We start from the raw sequence: 25,911 nt of genomic DNA on the forward strand, positions 1-25,911 counted from the left end.
CCACGACCTGCCGTTTTTACAAGGAGCTGGACACCACACTTGGGTGTGACCCCACTGCCAATTCGAGGACCATGATGGAGAGTTCAGAGCAGGGAGAAGAGGGGGAGGGTGTAGAGGAAGCCGAGAGTGAGGCTACTGGGGTAGAGGGAGACACCCCGGAGTCCCAGGACGCATGCAGCCAGGAGCTCTTCTCAAGCCAGGAGGAAGCTAGCCAGTCACAGCAGTTGGAACTTGTTGGTGAAGAAGAAGCAGAGGAGTGGGTTCCTGGTAAGCAGCTTTTATTTTAAGGATGGATATGTTTTGGGAGAGAAGGGGGGGGGTTATGGCTGCATGCGTGCATGCCTAGATGTGGAATGGCCCATTGATTTGGTCTATCACGTCTCGGTAATCGGCCTCGGTAATCTCTTCAAAAGTTTCAGCCAGAGCGTGGGCAATGCGCTTGCGCAAGTTTATAGGGAGAGCCACCGTGGTCTTTATCCCAGTCAGGATAACGTGCCCGTGCTACTGTGCCGCGAGAGGTGGGGGGACCATTGCTGCACACAGGCTAGCTGCACAGGGACCAGGGCGGAATCCACATTGCTGTAGAAGACCCTCCCTCTCTTCCCAGGTAACACGCAGCAGTGATATATCTGGCAGTAGAAAATCCTGTTGAAAATGTAGGGATAGTGTTCAGTGCAGGTCCCCCCTAGCTGCTCTCTGCTTTCCCCAATGGACAGAAACCCCAGTGAGCCCTGACTCAAGCAGCTCCCCTTCCCAGAGGAGTAACTGCTGCGGCAATTGTGGGGGTGGTGTTCAGTGCACTTTCCCTCCAGCTGCTCTCTGCTTTCCCCAATGGACAGAAATCCCAGTGAGCCCTGACTCAAGCAGCTCCCCCTCCCAGGTGAGTCGCGGCAGAAACACTCACCCCATTATTCACCATGTCTTCGCTGCTGTGGCCTCTCTGTGCTATGTTTGCTATGTGTAAACAATGCTACAAATAGTCTATAAACTCCTTCACTGTGATAATAAACAATGCAGCCTCTGTATTAACTGTTTCTATTTCTGTTTTTTTTTAAGTGTCCTTGAATCCTCCAGCCCTATCACAGCCTGCTGAAAGACTACAGAACTTGAGGCGTAAACCAAGGAAAAGCAAAGAAGATTTGGTGAAAGCAGTTATGAATCAGTATGCCAGAGAGAATAAGGCTACGTTTAGACTACCCGCCGTATCGGCGGGTTAAAATCGATTGCTCGAGGATCGATATATCGCGTCTCATCTAGACGCGATATATCGATCCCTGAGCGCGCTTATATCGATTCCGGAACTCCACCAACCCCAACGGAGTTGCGGAATCGACAGGGGGAGCCGCGGACATCGATCCCGCGCGGTGAGGACGGGTGAGTAATCCGATCTTAGATATTCGACTTCAGCTACGTTATTCACGTAACTGAAGTTGCATATCTAAGATCGATTTCCCCCCGTAGTGTAGACCAGCCCTAAGAGACTGCAGGACTGGAGAGAGAAAATGCATCAGTGGAGGGAAACACAAAGCAGGAGAAAGGAATTGGCTACCAAGAAAAGCACAAAGCAGCTGATAAGCCTCCTGGCGCGCCAAACGGACTGTATGCAGTCACTCGTAGCCATGCAGGCAGATCTGTACTGTGCTAACCACCCCCCCCCAGCTCTCTCCCTTGTGCCCCAGTGTTTGCTCAAAATCCCTTTCTCCAGCAGCCTGGTTCTTACCACCACCAGCTGCCCCCAACACCTGTACGTTCACCTACCAGCCCTGAGAACTACGACCCTTACCCTATGCACTTAACCCCCATCACCATGCAGCATATTAATCCTGAAGTGCAGCAGGCATTGCACAGCAATCCAGGCAGGACATATTCAAATCTCTGAATGTACAGTTCAGCACCCTACCCCTCTGCCCTTTTATGTACTGTATTTTAAATAAATGATTTCTTGGTTTTTAAAACATTTTTTATTGTTGCAGAAAGTGAAAAATACTGTACCCCAAGGGAAAAACAGGCACTGCAAATCATTGTAACCACTGCACTTCACACCCATGCAAGGCACCAAACATTACTGTTGTCTTTCAGCCTCAAATGCTCCCTTAAGGCATCCCTAATCCTGGAAGCCCTGTGCTGTGCCTCTCTAGTAGCCCTGCTCTCTGGCTGTGCAAATTCAGCCTCTAGGCGTTGAACCTTGGATGTCCATTCCTCACTGAATGTTTCACCCTTCCCTTCACAAATATTATGGAGGGTACAGCACGCGGATATAACAGCGGGGATGCTGCTTTCCCCCAAGTCTAGCTTCCCATAAAGACACCTCCAGCATCCCTTTAAACGGCCAAAAGCACACTCCAGAGTCATTCTGCACCGGCTCAGCCTGTAGTTGAACCGGTCCTTGCTCCTGTCAAGCTTCCCTGTATATGGTTTCATGAGCCATGGCATTAAGGAGTAAGCGGGGTCTCCAAGGATCACAATGGGCATTTCGACGTCCTCTACTGCGATCTTGCGGTCTGGGAAAAAACTCCCGGTCTGCAGCTTCCTGAACAGGGCACTGTTCCGAAAGATGCGTGCATCATGCACCTTTCCAGGCCATCCTATGTAAATGTCAGTGAAACGCTCATGGTGATCCACAAGCGCTTGGAGAACCACAGAAAAATACCCCTTCCAATTAATGTACTCGGATGCCAGGTGGGGTGGTGACAGAATAGGAATATGCGTCCCATCTATTGCCCCTCCACAGTTAGGGAAACCCATTTGTGCAAAGCCATCCACAATGTCCTGCACGTTCCCCAGTCACAGTTCTTCTTAGCAGGATGCAATTAATGGTCCTGCAAACTTGCATCAACACTATTCCAACGTGTCGACTTTCCCACTCCAAACTGGTTTGTGACCGATCGGTAGCTGTCTGGAGTTGCCATCTTCCAGATTGCAATAGCCACCCGCTTCTCCACTGGCAGGGCAGCTCTCAATCTCGTGTCCTTGCGGCGCAGGGTGGGGGCGAGCTCCTCACACAGTCCCATGAAAGTGGCTTTTCTCATCCGAAAGTTCTGCAGCCACTGCTCGTCATCCCAGACTTGCAGGACGATGTGATCCCACCACTCAGTGCTTGTTTCCCGAGCCCAAAGGTGGCGTTCCACAGTGCTGAGCACGTCCGTTACTGCCACAAGCAATTTAATGTCTTGCGCGTCAAGCGAATCAATATCATCGTCTGACTCCTCACTGTCACTTTGGAGCTGAAGGAATAGCTCAACTGCCAAACGTGATGTGCTGGCAACATTTATCAGCAAGGTCCTCAGCAGCTCGGGCTCCACTTGTAACAGAAATCGCACTGCAGACTCACAATGGCGCCAAACTGCTGGGATCTGTAGCCATGCACCACGGGGCGTTGGGACAGGAAGCGTAATGACTCGCACCCTTCCGTCCCCTTCCCACAACCCACAGCGCCAAAATGGGACGAGGTGCTCTGTGGGACAGCTGCCCACAATGCACCACTCCCAACAGCGCTGCAAATGCTGCAAATGTGGTCACACTGCAGCGCTGGTAGCTGTCAGTGTGGCTACACTGCAGCGCTGTCCCTACACAGCTGTACGAACACAGCTGTAACTCCCAGCGCTGCACAAATGTAAGTGTAGCCATACCCATAGCATGTTAGACTCTCTTTCTCACCAATGCCTCCATTCTGCAAGAATGTAATTTTCAGCTCCCTGACCATCTATCCGCAGTGAAGGGCCATTAGCGCTCTTGTCCCAATGTGTGTGAGCTGCCATTGCAAAGAAGCATTAAGAGATCCATGGTGTCCCACTGAAATTTTCATAACTCTGAACAAAACATTATGGTGGTTCTTTCAAAAGTTTACAACTGAACATTGACTTAATACAGCTTTGAAACTTTACTATGCAAAAGAAAAATGCTGCTTTCCCTTTTTTTTAGCAGTTTACATTTAACACAGCACTGTACTGTATTTGCCTTTTTTTTTTTTTTTTTTTTTTTTTTTTTTGTCTCTGCTGCTGCCTGACTGCATATTTCCGGTTCCAAATGAGGTGTGTGGTTGACTGGTCAGTTCATAACTCTGGTGTTCTACCCTATTTGGCTGGAGCAAACACTAGGGCGAGCACAGATGTACAAAGGACCAAAGACTCCCAATAGCTTTGATATCAAGGCAGTACAGAAAGAGATCTTCATTTTCAGGTATATCAGTCCATGGTTCAGTTTTACTCCCAAGTATGTGACAACTGAATGGAATAGCAGTATCTGGCCTTGGACACAGATCAACATGGGTTGATTGACAAGATGATTTTTAGATGGAAGTAGATGCCACTGTCTGGTTCATTGAGAATTTGACCACTCATTTCTATCAATGGCGACTAAGTATACATGTCATGGATGAGAGAGAGTTCAATCCCATAGAAGTCAGTTCCAGTGTCAGCAATACAGATGTCATCAGGATTCACACACTTCTCGGCCTGAGTTTCAGGAAGATCATGTGTTTATGTATTGAACAAAAAGGGAGCCAGCACTGACCCTTGTGGAAAGCTATTGCAGAGACGTGTAAGGTGACTGATTTTATCCCCAACTCGCAGAATGAAGCTGCAATTACTGATCATTTCTTGGATGAACCACACCCACCTGGCTACAAGGAATGGCGTGCAGCAGCTTGGTAGTCAGCCCAACATGCCACACAGTGTCATAGGCTGCTCTCAGATCAATAAGAACTACACCAAACTTCTTTCCTTACACAGATGCATCTTCTGTATCTTGAGTCACACAAAGTATCTAATCTCGAGTGCATCATCCCCTCCTGCATCCAGCCTGAACATGAGGCAGCTACAGAACAAATATCTCATTAATCCACATCAGGATTAGTCTCTCCATCAATTTGTAGCTAACACACAGCAAAGAAATCTGTTGGTAGCTCTTTGGATCTCTCAGTGGTTTCTCTGACTTGGAAACAGTTACGACCTTCACACTGCATTAGGCTTTTGGGATGCTGCAATCCTGGGTACAGTGATTCACCAATTGAAGAAGCCAGCTTTTGGTGACTGGCCCAAGGTAAGAGAAATGTGTAGTGAATGTTACCTGGATCATGGGCCTTGTGAGGCTACAGTTGATATATATAGCCAGGTCGAGCTCTTCATCAATAAAGAAGCCATCAGATGTAGACAAGCGACTTTAGCTGAAATACCATATTGAAGAGAATACTCCTAGAACATTTTAGAGCTAATTGGCAGTTGTTTATAACTGGCTGGCCCTGTTGATGAAAAAAATGGGCATCAGCTAACACTGACAGCCCTACCAATACCACATGACTGCTGTCTAGACAGACTGAAAGGGAAGGAGTTTGCCTAACCAGAGAAAGGTTCTAGCTAATTATTCTACCGTTTTCTGTGTTGTCTTCTCATTTTCTTTATACATTTGTCTCTCACACAAAATTAATTGCTGCAACTGTGGTAAAGTGTTTGCATAAAGAGAAAATGACACTAAACTGGGGAAAGGTTAGCATTTTCTTCCTATCTCCCTAAAATAGAGCAGCAGATAATGGTCATTATCTGGAGGCTGGAGAACACCTAAGAATTTACATGCTGAAAAAGGGAGAGAACACAAAGTGGTAAAACTAGCGGTGGGGGCAGCCAGCCCTCCATTTTCCTCTATCAGGCTAGAATAAGTAAAGACAGTTTCTCCAATGTAAGAGATTCAGTGACAGGGTGGATTTAATTTAAATCACTAGTCAGGAAGACTCAGTTTAATCATGGATTTCTACATAAAAGTGCATTCCTGTCAGTTGTTATAACCGTAATACATATTCTTCACAACTGAGAGATAGATGTAGGTTTCATTTTCAGAAAGCACACACTATACATACTTAAAGTGATTTATTTTGAAAACTTTTCAGATTAGATTTACAGCTATATCAGAAAATGAATTAATGTTTGGTTATTTCATTTACCAAATGTAATTAAAGTAGATATTTATGAAGTTATTGGGAGGTGATCTATCTCCAGTTCAACAGGTTAATCATTAATATTTGGAGGATTTTCTTGCCATGTTGTATTAGGAGGAGAACATCACCAGACAGACATTTAAACTGTTTTATTTAACTAAAACAACATTATGTATTCTGGATTTTTTTTCTTCAACAGCAAACAATATTTTAACAAAACAAGTATATGATTTTTTGAATTTAGTTAAACATTCAAGTTTTTTAAAATCAGGTTTGTTTTGTTAAAATTGTTTTTAACTAAAATAGTTAAAAGAAATATTTTAAAAAAATTAAATAGACTATGTCAGCTAGGTCAACATGAGAAACTTAAAATATTGGCTTCTGCAGCTAACTTGGTCGTCTTCACAGTCATTTTCCTGTTTGTTCATAATCAGGAAAAGAAAAACAAGCTTTCTTGCTCTTTCAGATCCCTAATGATTTCTCAGTTTGGACTGAATCCATCCAAAGGAAGAAAATATTCTTTCTACACCGGCAAAAGTAGCTACTACTGTTAAAAGTGAGATTATCACTTCAACAGTCTCTGAATCCAAGTGCTTAAATGACTTCCACCAGTTCATTGGTGTGACTTTCTTTAAAACATCATCAGCGAACATATATTTCTTGAATGGTTCACCTTTAGCTCTGAAGTTCATTACAGTTGGCATTATGGAGGGATGATTGCTGGATGTCCATGTCATAGCTAACTCCTCTTCTTCAGCAGTTAAGGCTTGACCCTGGTCCCAAGTACTGTGACTATTTGCAAGAAAACGAGCTGAAGATAGTGCTTGTCCCATTTGTTTTTTTAATGCTTGTAAACTAACTCTGTCATTGCATATTTCTCTTTTTAAGATCTCACTCAGTTCCTTCCAAATTTGAACAGCATCAGCAATAAAACAGCTATTTCCCTGAATTTTGTACAAGGCTACAGAAATGGGCTTCAGGGTACTCAGCATATGTTCAACATTTCTTTTTAAGCCCAACGTTAAGAACTTTGGTTGTGACAGTGTCATTTACTTTTGCACGATTTTGTTCACAGACTATCATCAGATTAGGCCAGTTCTTGATATAGTGCTCAAAACGCCACTACTGAGTTAAATCACACGTCTTGTGGGAGAATTAGCTTGGTTCCTCCAACTTTTTACAGAGCAGCTGCTGCAAAGTAGTTGTTATGGACATATTTTGCAATTTCAACAACATTAGCCTTTATTTCTGGAACACTGAAGTCTTTGACTAGGAGGTGCATCAAATGAGCACTGCAACCGTATGTTATTAGCTTTGGACTCTCTTCACTCCCTCTTCTAAATTTCTTCTCATCTTTGATACATTTGCAGCATTGTCTGTGACCAAGCTGGCATACCAGACCTTTGTATTTTTCTTCAGTTTGTTATAGCTTTTACTGCTATTTCTTGTAAGTATTCTGCTGTGTGCGCATTTCCTGATGTACCAATTGTTTCTGTAATGAAGACGTTCCCTTCTTCTGTTGTCATACAAGCATGTATAACAGGATTATTGTGGACACTGCTCCACCTATCAAGACTCAGGTTAACAATTTTACCCTCTAGACCTTTTGCACACTACTCAATTTCTCTTTCATACACCTTATCCAGCAATTTGCCTGCAACATCTGCTCTGTAGGGTGGACTGTATCCTGGTCTTAATGATTGAACCATGTTAATGAACTGTGGGTTCTCAATCATACGGAAAGGAGAGGTTTTTGCACAAACAAACTGGACCATTTTTTAATCAATTACCTCTTTTAGTAATCTGCTGGTTCTTATCACAAACTTATCGATGCCTGTTTCTGGATGATGGAGATTTTTTTTCTTTTTGCTACTGTGGCTATATGACATAGATGATATGACTGTAAACTGGCATTGGCAGATAACTCTGAAACTACAGAAAATGATGGTGATCCTAAAGGTAGAAAGTCTTCAGGATCCTGTATGTTGAAGATGGATTCTCCTGAACAAAATAAGTCAATGCAGTTATTTAATTATTATTACCATACTGCTCATTTAGTAATTATTCATTGTATTCACTGACACGCATGAATAATACTAAATGAGCAGTATGGTAATAATAATTAAATAACTGCATTGACTTATTTTGTTTAGGAGAATTCATTCTCAACATACAGGATTCTGAAGACTATCCACCTTCAAGATCACCATCATTTTCTATAGTTTCAGAGTTATCTGCCAATGATAGTGTTTCAGTCACATCATCTATGTCACATAGCCACAGCATATCTGTAGAACAAAAAAAAAAAAATTCCATCATCCAGAAACAACCATAGATAAATTTGTGATAAGAACCAGCAGATTACAAAAAGAGGTAATTGATTAAAAAATTGCCCAGTTCATTTATACAACAAACTCTTCTTTCCAAATTGAAAAATCGTTTGGGACCTGAAAAAGCAAGAAAGTTTGTTTTTCTTTTCCAGGTTATGAACAAACAGGAAAATGAAGGTGAAGACAACTGAGTTAGCTGAAGAAGCCAATATTTTAAGTTTCTCATGTTGACCTAGCTGACATAGTCTATTTAATTTTTTTTAAATATATTTCATTTAACTATTTTAGTTAAAAACAATTTTAACAAAAACAAACCTGATTTTAAAAAACTTGAATGTTAAACTAAATTCAAAAATTCATATGCTTGTTTTGTTAAAATATTATTTGTTTGCTGTTGAAGAAAAAAAATCCAGAATACATAACGCTGTTGTTTTAGTTAAATAAAACCATTTAAATGTCTGTCTGGTGATGTTCTCCTCCTAATACAACATGGCAAGAAAATCCTCCAAATATTAATGATCAACCTGTTGAATTGGAGATAGTTCACCTCCCAATGACTTCATAAATATCTACTTTAATTACATTTGGTAAATGAAATAACCAAACATTCATTCATTTTCTGATATAGCTGTAAAACTAATCTGAAAAGTTTTCAAAATAAATCACTTTAAAAATGTATAGTGTGTATCTTCTAAAAATGAAACCTACATCTATCTCTCAGTTGTGAAGAATATGTATTAAGGTTATAACAACCCACAAGAATGCACTTTTATGTAGAAATCCATGATTAAACTGAGTCTTCCTGACTAGTGATTTAAATCACTCACCCTGATTAAAATAGCATGAGATGTTCATATACTATGGCAGTGATGGACAGATAAGTGCTTAAGATAGATAGATGGACTCTGCCAAAAGAAGAGCACGATGCTCAGTGAAGAATAGATAGGAAAATGTTCCTTATACAGTAGATTTCATGCTAATTACCGCAGTACAGTACCTGTTTTTTGGTCAATGCTTTACTGAGGTACTTCATTAAGGTAAGGGAATTTACACAGAATGGTTCTGTTCTGTTGATCTTAATAAACCCCTCTCACCATGCACATTTCACTTGAATAAGAAAGTTTGGTGAATACAGGCCAAGCTGTGATACAGCACATGTTGTGCCCTTCTGATTTATGATGCCTGCAGAACCCTTCCAATGAATTACAGCTTTGTAGTCAAAAGAGAACCACACATTATTCTGACTTTATCCATGCTAGGAAGAAAGAAATGAGAGTCAAGACAAGGAATGAAAATGGATGCATTACTTCATGCACTCAGACAAAAACCACCTGCAGAGATGGCACAAATCAGAATTATTAAAGAAAATTATTGCTGCAGAAAAAGAGTTCTGGTTTGACAGGTGAGAATGAAAGAGATACAATAGCTACAGAGCTCTTTATGGCAGTATCAAAACTGCTACACCAAAAGATAACTGACATGTCAAAAGGCAGATCCCACTGGCATTTTAAGAGCGTTCATGCAGACTGAAAGCTAATGGAAAGAGCAGTACGAAGGTACTGGCCGTGACTTCTTCATTGAAGTTAATACCAGAGTTCCAATACAAGGCTGACTTTGATTCATTCTGTAAGGGTATGTCTACACTACGGGATTATTCTGATTTTACATAAACTGGTTTTTTAAAAGATTGTATAAAGCTGAGTGCACGCGGCCACACTAAGCACATTAATTCGGCAGTGTGCGTCCATGTACTGAGGTAGCGTCGATTTCCGGAGCATTGCACTGTGGGTAGCTATCCCGTAGCTATCCCATAGTTCCCGCAGTCTCCCCTGCCCATTGGAATTCTGGGTTGAGATCCCAATGCAAAAACAGTGTCGCGGGTGATTCTGGGTAAATGTCGTCACTCAATCCTTCCTCCGTGAAAGCAACAGCAGACAATCATTTCGCGCCCTTTTTCCCTGTATTGCCCTGGCAGACGCCATAGCATGGCAACCATGGAGCCCGTTTTGCCTTTTGTCACTGTCACCGTATGTGTACTGGATGCTGCAGAGCTACAGAGCAGCATTCATTTACCTTTGCAAGGTAGCAGAGACGGTTACCATCCCTATCGCACCGTCTGCCATGCCATTGTAAACTGGCGATGAGATGACGGTTATCAGTTGTTCTGTACCGTCTGCTGCTGTCATGGGTGCTCCTGGCTGGCCTGGCTGAGGTCGGCCGGGGGCGCATGGACAAAAATGGGAATGACTCCCCGGGTCATTCCTTCGTTATGTTTTGTTTAAAAATAGAGTCAGTCCTGCCTAGAATATGGGGCAAGTGTACTAGAGAACCAGAGAACACAGCCGCTCCATGTCAGAGCCCCAGAGATCCCACAGAAATGATGAGCTGCATGCCATTCTAGAGGGTGCCTCTGCAACAACCCCACTCGTTGCTTCCCTCCTCCCCCAACCCTTCTGGGCTACCATGGCAGTGTGTCCCCCCATTTGTGTGATGAAGTAATAAAGAATGCAGGAATAAGAAACACTGACTTTTTAGTGAGATAAAATGAGGGGGAGGAAGCCTCCAACTGCTATGATAATCCAGGCAGGACATTAAAGGGTGGCGAGGGAGAGGAGCCCAGTCTCCCGCTGCTATGATAGTCCAGGCAGTACAGAATCTTTTCTTTAGACATGAAGGGGGGGGGGGGGCTGATAGAGCTCAGCCTCCAGTTGCTATGATGAAGATGGTTACCAGCCGTTCTGTACCATCTGCCAGGGATGACCGGGAGTCACTCCCATTTTTACCCAGGCAACCCCGGCTGACCTCACTTAGGCCAGCCAGGAGCACTCACGGGCTGATGATGACGATGGATAGCAGTCATATTGTACCGTCTGCCACCGGGAAGGGGATGCTGGTGTTCAGCACTTCAGCACTGCGTCTACCAGCAGCATGCAGTAGACATAGGGTGACATTGAAAAGAGGTGAGAAACGTTTTTTTTTCCCTTTTCTTTTGGGAGGGGTGGGGGGAAGGGTGTAAATTGACAACATACACCCTGAAACACCCGGGAAAATGTTTTTGACCCTTCAGGCATTGGGAGCTCAGCCAAGAATACAAATGCTTTTCGGAGACTGCAGGGACTGTGGGATAGCTGGAGTCCTCAGTACCCCCTCCCTCCCTCCATGAGCATCCATTTGATTCTTTGGCTTTCCATTACGCTTGTCACATAGCACTGTGGTGTGGCCTCTGTCTATCATAGCCTGGAGATTTTTTAAAATGCTTTGTCATATCGTCTTCTGTAACGGAGCTCTGATAGAACAGATTTGTCTCCCCATACAGCGATCAGATCCAGTACCTCCCGTACAGTCCATGCCAGAGTTCTTTTTGGATTTGGGACTGCATCGCCACCCATGCTGATCAGAGCTCCACGCTGGGCAAACAAGAAATGAAATTCAAAAGTTCGCAGGGCTTTTCCTGTCTACCTGGCCAGTGCATCCGAGTTCAGATTGCTTTCCAGAGCAGTCACAATGGTGCACTGTGGGATACTGCCCAGAGGCCAATACCATCGATTTGCGGCCACACTAACCCAAATCCAACATGACAATACCGATTTCAGCACTACTCTTCTCGTCAGGGAGGAGTACAGAAATCGGTTTAAAGAGCCCTTTATATCGATATAAAGGGCCTCATTGTGTGGACAGGTGCAGGGTTAAATCGGTTTAACACTGCTAAATTTGGTTTAAACGCGTAGTGTAGACCAGGCCTAACTTTCTTGATGAAGGAACTATGATTCTGAATTTTTGGTGTGTGTGAACTTTTCCCCCCAGAAGTTTAGGATAAGAAATAATTATATAGAGAAAGAGGGAAAATATTCTCTTCTAAAACAGGATGACTTCCAAGATTTTCCAGCCACTGAACCCTGGGGGGATTTGTTGGTGTGTGATTTGATTTTAGTTTGGGGGTTTTTGTACAAGTTCATTCATTTTAAACACAGTCTGTAGTACATAATACTTTCTAGATGATTTCCCAGATCTGAAGTTATGCACCATCACTCATTAAAAATATGACACAATCTTTTTCTATATGAAGTATAAAGTGACCATTGGTCACTCCATAATTATGATTGTTTAAAGCAGGATTTTGAGTCCTCCCTAAAATTCACATATGTACTGAAAGTGACATGAAAACCCATACGCTGGCTCACGAATTGGGGTATAGTTTATAATATAAATTTGAGGGTCATTTAATCAAAAGGTTTCAGAGTGGTAGCCATGTTAGTCTGTATCAGCAAAAACAATGAGGAGTCCTTGTGGCACCTTAGAGACTAACAAATTTACTTGGGCATAAGCTTTCATGGGCTAAAACACACTACATCAGACAGAGTGAAAAATACAGAAAGCAGTATAAATATTACAGCACATGAAAAGAGGGGAGTTGCCTTACCAAGTGGAGGGTCAGTGCTAACGAGGCCAATTTAATTAAGATGGAAGTGGCCTATTCTCAACAGTTGACAAGAAGGGATGAATATCAAGAGAGGGAAAATTACTTTTGTAGCGCTAATGAGCCCAATGCAAAAGCATTTCCAAGTCAATCTCTCTCCAAAGTGACCCATTTTTAAAATTTGGAAAGTCTATCACTTTTTTGGAACACATACTGAATAAAAAAACATAGGCAGAAACCACAGGATACTTGTATCTTTGGGATACCCTGCAAGAGCTAGTGTCTGGAACAATAACCAGATCCAAAACCTAACAACAGAAAATAACCAGAGCTTGTTTTGGTACTACGAGTGACGAGGATTATTGAGATCTCTGGCAATGTGCACGGACTCCAGGTCAAAACTCAGAGAGAGTGATTTCCCAGAAAATACTTTTAGTCTAAAAGGTGCATTGGCCTGGGAGCCAAGAGACCGTGAAATCAAGTCTTCTCCTCCACTGACTGCTTTAAATATTTGTGCGCTCTTCATAACTTATACTGACCAAGGCCTGATACTCCTGCTATAGGGCCAGGGAACTATTATTTTCCCTCAGTTTTACAGATAAGGTAACAGAGAAGTTACCCAAAGAAGGGAAGGACGGTCCACTTGTTAGGGTACTAATCTAGGTCTCAGAGACCCAAGTTCAATTCTGCTACAAACTTCCTGTGTAACATTGGGCAAGTCACTTGGTCTTTCTATGTCCCAGATTGCCATCTGTAACATGGAATGTTGTGAAAATAAAATATATTAAAGATTAGGAGGCACTGAGATACTGCAAAAAATGGAGGCTACATAATAGAACGCTGGTCTTGAATATGACAGACCCAACCTTCATTCACTTAGCCATTCGATAACTGTGTTAAATCTGTATGCTTAGCTATCCTGCCCGTACCACTGCTTTAACCACTAAACCAGACATCTTGAAATCAAACCAGAAAGACACTCCAGGAATCCTAATTCCCAAAATTATACTATTGTCTAGCAAAAACTGTGCAACTCACTAGTAAAGTGTGTGTCAACCTTCTGGTTAGAGGTCCACCATGTGCACATGAAGATCTCAAGTTCAGATTCTGCCAACAACCAATGTGGGAGCAATCACAGTTCCACATGATGGCATTTCTATTTTCCTAATTTAATATTTTAAAAGTCCAATCACCCTGTAAATTAATAGATTAGAGGCCAAATTATGTGCTCAGCTATGCTTTCTGCATGTCTATCCTTATCAAGAGTGCAAGAGACACAGTTGAATTGCCTTAGCACATAAGTGTACATGGTGGAGCTTCAGTGAAATGTCTGTGCATAGCAACTGAAGCAGCAGGAAAAAAATGATGATCCAGTGATTAAGGCAGTGGACTGGGAACCGAACCAGGGGAACCAGTGTTCAATGTTTGGCTCAGACATGGACTTTCTGAGAGATCTTGGCCAAGTCATTTAATCTCTCTGCTTCAGTTTCCACAACTGTAGGCTACTTTGGATCTTCAGAAGCCTGACAAGCGTAGTTTGACTCATAGAGATTTCAGGAGCTGGTTTGGGGCTGAGAAATCTTCTAAGGCTGTGGGAGGATTCCACATTCACATCATCTCTGCTCCAGTGAAGGGGCATACTATAGGAGGCCACTGGGGGATGTCTGGGGAAGGCATAGACTGGGGACTAGCACTGTGTTTGGAGTAATGTATATTTAAATAACCAACAGTGATTAAGCTCTTTCCTTTGACAAGATGGTAAAAAAGCCAACCTGTATGCAGGCTCTCTCTGCGACATGGTTCCTGATTATAGCTGTATTTTACATCCTCTCTAAAGAACATACACATAGTGGATTCCTTCTTTACTCCGAGACTGGTTCCACAACACAGACTGTATAGCAGGCACAATTCATCCATTATAATCCGCAGCCCTAAGGTAAGATTTAATGGCACTTTACTGTGGAGTCAAGTGTCATTTTTAGGAGAAAATAAGAGATTAGAGAGGAAGTAAACCTGTTTTCTGCCATTATCTCTGAGTATTCTGAGGACTTGTAAGGCCAATGCAGAGTGTAAATGCAACTGCAGTAACCTGTTAGGTAAAATGCACCAAACAAGCAAGAGCCTACAGCTGATGAGAGAACATCCAGCTTGCCTGACTGAAACCTCATTAACATGGATAAAACAAGCTCAGTATGAATCAACAGGCTCTGATGAACAAATCCATCTTCATATCTTTCATGCAAGAATTAGGGTCAATAGAATAAACTGATATGTTCAGAATGGCGTCTGAAGCCCCCAGTGCTAGGCTGCTGAGGAAGGGAAGCTCTAAGTCCAGCTCAGGTCACTCCCAGAAACTGAGTTAAAACTTATAAGCAGCAGGAGGGAAAATACTTTATTACCTATGGTATCAGGCTCAGTCCATCCTCCGTCATGGATTTGCTTTAGAAGAGAATACAGCAGTCTCCAAATCTGCAAACTCTGTGAAAGATCAGAAAGGAAACATCAGCATTCAGAAGAGTTGCCATGTATTTGTCTTTAATTACTCAGCACTGGCCATTGCCTGGAACAACACAAGGTGCCCACTCAGCAAGAAAAGAGGGGAAGGACAGGTATTGCCCTGTGCTTCCTCAGATTAATGGCAATAACATGAAGATTGTGCATTCAGCAAAGAAAAGTGTTACAGGGTTGTTGACTGCCTGGAACAATTGGGCACCTCTCTCCCACAACCACACAACAGCACTGCTTCTAAAAAGGCATAGCCACATACAGCACATTTTATACTTATACTTCTACCAGTTTTTTCTGGGATGCTTGAAAGAAATGTCCTATAATGCTGCAAGAACAGGGGCTTTAAGGTAATTTGTTAACACCAGGCATTGCATTGTGGGCTATTATTACGAGAACTAGCTCAACCAATGTAGTTAGAAGCTAGGACAGCACGGTAACAGACTATGACAGTTTAAGGAAAGCCCTCCTTCAAGGAATTGCTGCCAACATTTGTAAAATGCCTAGACAAATACAAAACAGCCTATATGCAGAAGTAAGTCAAGGCCTTTCTGCCAATGGAGTTTCCAAAGCCCTAGCACAGAGGGGGCCTAAGATCGTTCAGGATAAAGGAAGGGAAGTATACTCTGAGTGATAAGCAGAATGTGCTGAACACCAGAAGTGTCCAGTTTCAATTTGGGCTGGGCGGGGGAAAGGGGAGTAGAAAATAGAAGTTTCCAGGAAACTTTCCAGGAGCAGGAATTTTTCAGAGCTTCTGAACAAGATTCTAAGCAAGAGAAGCAGCAAAGAATCCTGTGGCACCTTATAGACTAACAGACGTTTTGGAGCATGAGCTTTCGTGGGTGAATACCCACTTCTTCAGATGCATGCATCTGAAGAAGTGGGTATTCACCCACGAAAGCTCATGCTCCAAAACGTCTGTTAGTCTATAAGGTGCCACAGGATTCTTTGCTGCTTTTACAGATCCAGACTAACACGGCTACCCCTCTGATACTAAGCAAGAGAAGACATGGAAAGAGATCATCCCACTGAAAAGAAAAGAAGGGCAGCATGGAGACAAGGGAGACTATTTTGCTCTTGGATTTAGAAGATTTCCCTCTAATGTAAATGGAAGTTGATCATGCATATCTGGCTGTCTGGGCTTTTTATTTCCCAACATGGGGGGAGGAGGAAGCTGGAGTCACTACACGGATGGCTGACATACCATGACTGAAGGGCCTCAGGTGGGTTATGAGGGTACCTTCACGGTGGGAGGTGAGGACGGGACACTACAGAATCAAGGTTTCAGAGGGAATGTGACAGTCAGGCATAGGGAGGGGGAAGGATATGCATCCCTAGATTTGAAAAGGTGTGAATTTAGGGCACTAGAAGTATTCCTGAATAACACTGTATGTGGAGATTCTTAGTAGAGAATAAGGGTGTCCACACATTGAGTTATTCAGCAGTTATTCCAGAATAATTCCATGTGTAGACAAACCCTTAGGTGGTGACATTACAGGGATTACAGCAGAGGGGTGCCAACGCTACCAGGTGGTGACAAGCTAGTGAAGAACACCATGGAGTGCTGGAGGGCACAGATACACAGAGCCGTACAGATTAGCTATACGAACTGTATGGTGGCATTATTTTAATGAGAACTAGCGAGTAACATTGAATATTCACACAGCACCATCCCATCCACACACCTTAAAGTGTTTTATACTGCTGAGTGTTATTATTCCTCCTTTACAGCAGGAAAAACTGATGCACAGACCTTGTTGCCACTGGGGATTTGTTCCAGCCCCACTAACTGGTGTAGCTCCCCGGTGCAGAACCCCTACTACAAGCAAAGCTGTTACAAGCCACAATATGCACCACTGCAGTGTGACCTGGTTGCACACTGGGCTGAGTGGCAAACTGTGCTTATATCAGCTGCGCCTGTCTCACCAGGAGCTTACAACTGGGCAGCTATGCCAAAAGCAGGAATACCCAACATGAAGAAAGCCTGAGTGCCCAAGAAAGTTGCCCAGGGTCCCACCACAGGGGGTGATGGTATGGGAGAAGGGATGACATTACAAGGGTAAAAGGAGAAGTAGGCATTAATGTTATGGGGCAGGGGCGATGCGGTAGGGTAGCGGGGGCAAACCCAGGATGTAGAGGGATGCTATGGGTCAGTATGGGGGGAGGGGTATTGTTATGGGGCAGGGGCCACCGAGAGGATAGGGGTGCAGTGAGGGGGCACTGTCAGGGGACAGTGGTGTTGCTATGCGGCAGTGGGGACGGGAGGGCGTTGCTATGGGGCAGGGAGGGGCCAGCGATGTTGCTACGGGCTAGCGGTGATGCTGCGGGGCAGAGGGGACAGTGCTGTTGCTATGGGGCGGAAGGGGTCGGTCCCAGCTTCCCCCGCTCTCACCGCCTCGGGCCGGTCGAACTTGGCGAGGCGGAAGGTCTCCGGGGCGGGCCGGCTCCCCGGCGGCAGAGCCCGGCACAGCGCCCCGATGGCCGCCGGCAGCGCCCCAGCCCGGCCCCGCCACATCCCGCTTCAGACTCCGACACTCGCCGCCCAGCGCCGCGCGCCTCCGCTCAAACGGCGCCTCCACGCTATTGCGCAGGTGCCCACGACCCGCCTCCCAGGGCGCATGTGCAAGCTGGGCGGGCGTGCGCAATGGACAAGTGAAGCCGCGCGGAAGCCGTCGCCCTCGCGTGCACCCTTCGTATTGCCCTTTCTCGGAGCACGTGGCCGCGTGCTAGGCTCCCAGCGCTGGGCCAGGCTGCTGCGCGATGGTGTGTCCCGGTCTGGGACTGGCAGAGCCAAGCAGCCTGGAAATCCCACAGCGGGGCTCTAGCGGGTCCAGCCCAGAGCTCATTGGCAGGCTGGCCTTTGCTGTCACCCTGGAGGCTAGACATGTGCAGAGGGCTTTGTGGGAAAGCTGGGCGTCTGAGCTCACTTTACCCCAGCAGCTGGGACTTTAGGCAGCAGCCTGTTATCGCCTAGGCCAACAAGGCCTAGGCCTAGGCCTAGGGCGGCAAATTTGCATGGGCAGAAAATTTGCTTGGGACCCCTCCCCAACTCTACCCCTTCCCCAAATCCCCAGCCCACTTCTTCCCCCAGGTGCACTGCACTTCCCTCCTTCCACCTCCCTCCCAGGCTTGCCGCGCGAAAGAAGGGAGTAGTGGCACGCTTGGAGGAGGCAGAGCAGAGGTGAGCTGGGGCACACGGGCACGGGAAGTAACCCAAGTGGGCCGGGTACTGCTCCTTGCCCCAATTCACCTCCGCTCCACCACTGCCATCCCCCGAGCATGTCGTAACTCCCTTTCTCCCCCCTCCCTCCCAGGCTCGCTGCACAAAAGCACAGGGAGGAAGAAGCGAGTAGCGGCGCAATCGGAGGAGTCAGAGCAAAGGTGAGCTGGGGGTGGCAGGCGCAGGGAGTGACTCTTGGGGTTGGAAGCTGGGAACCGCTCCCTGCCCCAGCTCACCTCCACTCCACCGCTGCCATCCCCCGAGCACGCCACAACTCCCATTCACCCCCTCCCTCCCAGGCTTACCACAGGGGAGCAGAGGTGAGCTGGGCGGGTGGGGGGTGGCAATTTTTTGAGGGCCTAGGGGCGTCAAATTTGTTAATCCGCCACTGACTTTATGTAGGCAGGAGTAGGCAACCTGTGGCACGCACCCTGAAGGTGGCATGTGAGCTGATTATCTGTGGAACTCACACTGACCAGATCCTGGCCACCGATCCAGGAGGCTCTGCATTTTAATTTAATTTTAAACGAAGCTTCTTAAACATTTTAAAAACCTTATTTACTTTACATACAATAGTAGTTTTGTTATATATTACAGACTTAAAGAAAGAGACCTAAAAACGTTAAAATGTATTACTGGCACGCAAAACCTTAAATTAGAGTGAATAAATGAAGACTTGGCACACCATTGCTGAAAGGTTGCTGACCTCAGATGTAGGGCATAAAATGTCAGGAGATGGGCACTAAAATCACCAGAATGGGCACCCGCTTAAGGTCTCTGGGCCCCATCACTCTCTAAACATTTATTGCTGTGTGACTGGTCAGGTTCCCGCCAGGAGCAGACACAGCTGTGGAGCACCTTGTTGCTGGAACTCTAGTATGCTGGAGCCTCAGCCCCCAGCTCTTGTCTGTCCAGGATTTCTTCTTCCTACACTAGCACATATGTTGGTATAACTTATGTTGTTCAGGTATTTGAAAAAAACACCCCCGACCGACATATGTTTCACCAACAGAAACGCTAGTATGGACAGCACCATGTCTCCCTCTGACAGCTACCGCTGCTCATTGGGAGTGGTTTAATTATGTTGATTGGAGAGTCCTCTCCCATCAGCACAGAGCAGGGAGTGGCAACCTTTCAGAAGTAGTGTGCTAAGTCTTCCTTTATTCACTCTGATTTAAGGTTTCACGAGCCAGAGTCAGGATGAGCGCTACCCTGACATCTGGTGGTGAATTGTAGAGAGTGTGGAAAGAATTTTAAGAATTTGCATTGGCATGCACCCCCCCCCCCACTTAGCATAACCCCACAGCAGCTTGAGATGGGACTGTTTTGTGACAGAAAGGACTCAACCTCAGTTGGGTGGTACTTGCTAAACATGGGACATGGGTTCCAAAACCCCATGAATTGAGAGAGGTTGGGGACTGGTGTGTGTATCTGATGGTATGGGTCCCTTTTGAGGGTCTGGAACACCAATTGCACATCCTCCTCTCTCCAATGTTAAAGAGTAGAGCTAATTTTTAATTCTATTAGGAGTCTATCTAGAGACTGCTGAGCTGAATTCATATTGGGCCAATGGTGCACCAGCACCAAGGCTCCCCTGCTAAGAGCTGAAATCACTGAAAGAGCTGAATTGAGATCACGGAGTGCTATGCTAACTAGTTGGGGAGCCTGAAGATCTATTGTTAAGCGGCTGGCAGAGCAGAGCAGTTTGCAGTGTGTTGGAGCAGCCCATGGAACAGTGAGTGGAGTGAAGTGGTTTGCAGGAACAGATGGAGAAGCGGCACAGCTGGTGTGGTGGAGCTGGTCGTGGTGAAGGCTGCAGCAGAACTCCACGGAGAGGTGGAACAGTTGGCCCTGGCCCACATAAGGTGCCCCTTAACACCCTGTGTGGACTCCCCCCCCCCGCCCTTTCCATCCAGGCTGAGGGGGGTAAAACTCTGCAGATAAACTCTTGAATTCTGGAGTGGCACTGACCAGAGACTTTTGGGTTGTTGGACTTTGGGGTGATTGGACTTAAGACCCTAAGGGGAAAAGGACATTGCCAAAGGTTCCTGGGGGTGGGTTTTTTTTTTTTGTTTGTTTATGGTTTGTGTTATAATCCTGTTTGTGGTGTTCTCCAGTGGGATGCTGCTTTGTTTCCTTCCTTTATTAAAAAGATGTTGCTACACTCAGACTCCGTGCTTGCGAGAGGGGAAGTATTGCCTCCTAGAGGTGCCCAGGGGGGTGTGGTATGTAATTGTCCCAGGTCACTGGGTGGGGGCTCGAGCCGGTTATGCATAGTGTTATTGAAACGGAACCCCTGGATACTGAACCCGGCCCTTGTTGCTGCCAATTCAGAGGGGCAGAAGGGTTACATTAACGTTTTTAGAAGGTCTCTTTCTATAAGTCTATAATATATAAACAAACTATTTTTGTATGTAAAGTAAATAAGGTTTTTCAAATTTTTAAGAAGCTTCATTTAAAATTAAATTACAATGCAGAGCCCCCAGACCGGTGGCGAGGACCCAGGTCCGGCGCTTCCATTTAGGCGACCTAAGCAATCGCCTAGGGCGCCAGGATTATTGGGGGGCGGCATTTTGCTGGGGGGGGCAGTAGGCGGCTCTGGTTGACCTGCTGCAGAGGTTCCTGCAGAGGGTCCGCTGGTCCCACGGCTCTGGTTGACCTGCTGCAGGCGTTCCTTCGGACAGTCCGCTGGTCCCGCGGCTCCGGTTGAACTGCCGTAGGCGTTCCTGCGGACGGTCCGCTGGTCCCGCGGCTCCGGTTGACCTGCCGTAGGCGTTCCTGCGGACGGCCCGCTGGTCCCGTGGCTCCAGTTGACCTGCCGCAGGCCCGCCTGCGGCAGGTCTGCCGGAGCAGCACGTGAGCCGGCAAAATGGCCGTGCACCTAGGGCACCAAAAACACTGGCGCCGGTCCTGCCAGGACCTGAGCAGTATGAGAGCCACTGACAATCAGCTCGTGTGCCGCCTTCGGCTCGCATGCCATAGGTTGCCTACCCCTGCCATAGAGCGACTACACAGGAGATCTTGCAGGTGTGTTGCTGCATCGGTACAGCTGTGCCACTGTAAAGTCTGTAGTGTATACATGACCAAAGATGCTGATGTGTTTCACTCATCTGTCTTGTGAAAAATGTAGCTATTCTGACATTTCATCTCAGTTTAGGACAGAGTCAAGTGTTGAAATATGAGAATTGCATGCTGGACAGGAATTCTGATTTTCAATCAGCTGAAAGGGGACAATAAGTAACCAGAATCAGTCATTTAAACATTCACATAGCAAATAACGCAGTCCCAGGCTAGCATCCTAACTCTGGACAATTCTTCCTTTCCAGTGCTCTTTCTTATCTAGCCAATGGCCACACAGACATAAAACATGTTTTTGAATACTCATATGAATCTACCAGGATGAGAACATGACCACATAAGCAAGGAAAAGATACCTATAAATAACATTTTAGCCACAAACAAAAGTTGTGTTATTACAGGATTACTTTTATTGTGCCTGATCCTGAAAACATTTATGCATGAGAGTAGAGTTGGCTGAAATGGCATGTGAATAGCTTTACTTAAGCAAGGTAGTTCCATTGACTTCTCTGAAACTACTTGACAAAGTAAGTTACTTACAAGTAGAGCTGTTGGGAAAAGTTAAAAAGAAAGTCAGAAATTTTTTTTAAAATTGTTTCCGTTTTGTTGGGCTCCAAAGGGACCTGCATCTCATTTTTTCAAAATTGTATTAAATACTTTTAATCAAGAATATTTTGGGACGATTATGGGAATTTTTTGTTTATCAAAATCCTGCTTCTTTTTGAGATAAAAAAAATGTCAGTTACTCTATTGATAATGTTTAGGATTAAAAATTCCCTTCAAAATGTTGCCAAAAATATTACTGGGAAAAAATTGGAAAAAAGGCAACATGCTTCACAGAAATTTTAATTTTTAAAAAGGAAAAAATAAAAATGTCCAATTAAAAAGCTTTTTGGTCAAAACATTTCAGCTGTACTCCCCTGCAGACATTTGCAAGATTGGGCCTAAAAAAACATGCTCTGTGTTAGCCCCCACATTCTAAGCCCGGTGGATACCCTGGGTAAAACATAGCTGATGTTTGACTACATAAAATGGGGCTGGACATTTCAAATAAAGGCACAATGCTGATATCTGTGAGATAACGACCATAACTATCCAACCCCCCTTCTGCCAAAGGCAGCAGAACTCTGGAAATGTTTCCCTTAGAACCAGCCAGTGATCTGGGGATTTATGAGCCTGTTCCACCAGCTGCTCACATATGCACCTCACTGAGCGCCCTGGGCACCTGTCACAGGAGACGGCCCCTTACCTCCTCACAGGGACTGTGTGAGCTCCTCTCTCTCTGCTCTTGCCACTTCTTTATATTTGCATTTTGTCCCTCCCTCCCTTTCCCTGTTGTGTCACGATGGCCAAGACACTGAGCATCAAGCTGTCCTGCTTTCACTCCGGCACTGTGCTGACCTCACCCTGACATCACAGTGCTGGGCTCTGTGCAGGGAGGATGATGTCATGGTGCTGAGATGAGACAGGAAGCTGCTCCAGAAAATGTTAGGGGAGGATCCCCAAAAGCAGTAGCTTTTGGGACAGACTCAGAGTCCTATCCCCCTTCCTGCAAAAGCCCAGGAGAGAAGGGCCTGTCACACTTTGCTCACAGGAGACCCAGGGCTTCAGATGCCCAGTTCCATGAGCTCGTGCAATAAGCAGGAACTAGATGGGCCACTCGGAAATGAGCAGAGTATGATCTAGTGGAGGCTCAACTGAAAACTGAGTGTGGGGAGTGCCTGTCCATATGGCCGGCACAATCCCCGAGGGGAGATAGAATGGGAAGACGAGGCAGAGGGGGCATTTTACATCAAAGGGATTTACCAGGTCAGTAAGACACAATGGGATGGTGAGAAGCAGGGGTGGGAAAATACTTTGGACAAAGCAGAAACTGCAGTGGCATGGACTTAGCAAGAGAGAAAACTGAAATGTTGCTGTAGCAAAGTATTCAAGAGAACTAGCTCTTCTGCAAGAACACATTTCCAAGCCTAGAATTACACTGCAACTTGCTCCCTCTTTTGAGTTTCCTCCCCCCATCTACGTCAGTGAGTTGAACATACAGGGTAGTTGATCCCTGTTGAGAGAGAAAGAAGGGAGTAGGTCCTGCGGGTCAGCCCCATGATGATGATCTCACAATCACCACCTGAAACTGAAGCTTGGTCGGAAGCTGGCAATGCAACTTAAAAACAAACCTGAGGTGACTCTGCAGAAAAGTTTCCGCTGGTTTGAGTCATCCTGCAGAGAGAGAGAGAGCCCATCTTAACTTGCTTGGCCCTGTCTGTTATCACTTATGTCATGATGAGTATAGGTGTGTGGCTATTGTGCAGCTGAAAGTCACTCAGATTAGCACAGAGTTCTGTAATCATTGTGCTTCCTTCTGTAATGTGCACAGTGCAAATGTTTGCTTTTTTAAAGACAGATTTTAAAATAAACTGACACCAGTCCCAAAGGGCAGGCACTGATCTTGAGAGAGCCACAGGACTCTTCTCCATATGGTTGAGCATTTGACACACTTTAGCAAGGGTGTCTTTGATTGAGGCTGTTGGCTCTGTTATTCTGGAGATCAGTGTTTTTCAGGAATTCTTCTGCCTGCAATGGAGCTGTCTATCCACTGGGGGTCATGATTGTTCCAGGCAAACCAAGCTCGGGAGCAGGCCGACCCAGCCCAGCCAAACACCAGTTCTGCATTGAATGGAGTCAGAGATCCCTAAATAATGGCCAAGCAGTGCCCAGATGGTGTGCTAGAGTCAGCATGACACAAAGACACACAGTGTGGGTGTCAGACAGCGGTCTGACAGAGTCTTGGCTGGGTGAGCATGGGTCAGAGATGCCAGCAGTGTGAGAGCCAGAGGTTGACGTTGCACTCTGTGTGAGCTGCATGGCAGTGAACTGGTTCAGACAGAATGACTGGAATGGGTTACCTAGGGATGTGGTGGAATCTCCATCCTTAGAGGTTTATAAGGCCCAGCTTGACAAAGCCCTAGCTGGGATGATTTAGTTGGAGTTGGTACTGCTTTGAGCAGGGGGTTGAATCTTCTATGATTCTATGAACTCTCTTCAGAAACTAGAGCAGTTCCCATTTGGGTGCACAACTGAGTTGCACCAGCCTTCCATAGAGTTAACACAAGAGTTAGCCTGCATTGTTGCTGGAGAGCTATGTGGAGTTCTGTCAGCAAAAAGAACTTTAGCTCTGCCCTTCATTGACACCAGTTTCCAGTCTTCTTTCCTTTTGTGTATCCTTCAGTGTATCCTTCAGCTGGTTTGTAGAAGGTCCCTCTGATATGCTAATGTGATATTTAAGATCAAGAATAGCGAGTCCTGTGGCACCTTTAAGACTAACAGATGTATTGGAGCATAAGCTTTCACCCACGAAAGCTTATGCTCCAATACATCTGTTAGTCTTAAAGGTGCCACAGGACTCTGTTGCTTTTTACAGATCCAGACTAACACGGCTACCCCTCTGATACTTAAGATCAAGAATGTTTTCTTAGGGCTAGCAGAAGTTGTCAGGCTCAGGCAGTTCTAAAGTTTGAAAAGCCAGTATGTCACTGTCGATTGTCCATATCACTCCCATCCTCATCTTCCCTTTGTCATCTGCTCTTTGTAAGGTCCTGTAGAAGTTAGCACTCAACAGCTGAAGAATTTGTACAGACTTGCATGTAGAAATCGGTCAAGGCTCGGCTGATGCAGCAACTCATGATGTCGGACGCCATCAGATGGTCAAGAGAGATCTACATAGAACACATCACCAGATATTGGCAGTACCAGGAGGGATGAGCTGGACTGCCAATGAGAAGCACAGTAGGGAAAGTAACTGAAATACTTCCCTGATAGATTGTATTTTCTAAATGGATAACCTAGCCTAATGCTTAATTACTGAGGGACAATCTTCACTCATTGATATATTTTGCTTTCCACAACCAAATCTCTGTACAACTTTTCATGAGTGATGTACTCGAATACTTGGAGGCTAATATCTAAACTGTATTCTTAAATGTATTCACCTAAATCTGGGTTATTGCTGATCATGATACAAATAGTACATAACTTTTAAAAACAAACTTTGTATTTGTGGATAATCTAGCACTATACCCAGATGTAGAGACACTCGTTTCTCAAACCTGTGTTATATAATTTTAACATTAGCTTTAATTTAAAAAAATGTATATCAGTTGTATGCATGATGCCTTCTCACAACACTAATTGTTATTCTTCACATCAGCACGACACCACAAGAGGCAAGGTGAGGGAGGTAATATCTTTTCTTGGAACAACATCTCTTGGTGAGAGAGACAAGCTTTTGAGCTTCACGGAGCTTTTCTTCAGGTCTAGGCTTAACAATGATTTTCTGGACCTTGGAGGGTTATTTATAGAGAGAGGCTGAAATTTTCAAAACTGAGTAAGGGACTGAAGGTGGACATTTATTTCAATGGGAGTCATGTGGCCAAAT

The 25,911-nt window shown here is 45.1% G+C and overlaps 1 protein-coding gene and 1 long non-coding RNA gene across 2 annotated transcripts in view; one reads left to right on the forward strand and one right to left on the reverse strand.

The window, feature by feature from the left end:
- Window positions 1-17,705, reverse strand: part of TEDC1 (tubulin epsilon and delta complex 1) — a 168,830-nt gene extending 151,125 nt beyond the window's left edge. Inside the window, exons 1-2 of the mRNA XM_050963282.1 lie at window positions 17,574-17,705; window positions 15,076-15,154 (exon numbers count right to left, since the gene is read on the reverse strand). Of these exons, the coding sequence (XP_050819239.1) occupies window positions 15,076-15,154; window positions 17,574-17,696 (202 nt within the window). The 5' untranslated portion in view covers window positions 17,697-17,705. The remainder of the gene's footprint in view (window positions 1-15,075; window positions 15,155-17,573) is intronic.
- Window positions 17,706-18,197: 492 nt separating this feature from the next.
- Window positions 18,198-25,131, forward strand: LOC127055932 (uncharacterized). The gene is made up of 3 exons (XR_007775673.1): window positions 18,198-18,362; window positions 18,496-18,562; window positions 25,070-25,131. It is a non-coding gene; the product is annotated as an uncharacterized LOC127055932 (long non-coding RNA).
- The last annotated feature ends 780 nt before the right edge of the window (window positions 25,132-25,911 follow it).

This window comes from Gopherus flavomarginatus, chromosome 7 (genome assembly GCF_025201925.1).
Source record: "Gopherus flavomarginatus isolate rGopFla2 chromosome 7, rGopFla2.mat.asm, whole genome shotgun sequence".
Classification (NCBI taxonomy): Eukaryota; Metazoa; Chordata; order Testudines; family Testudinidae; genus Gopherus; species Gopherus flavomarginatus.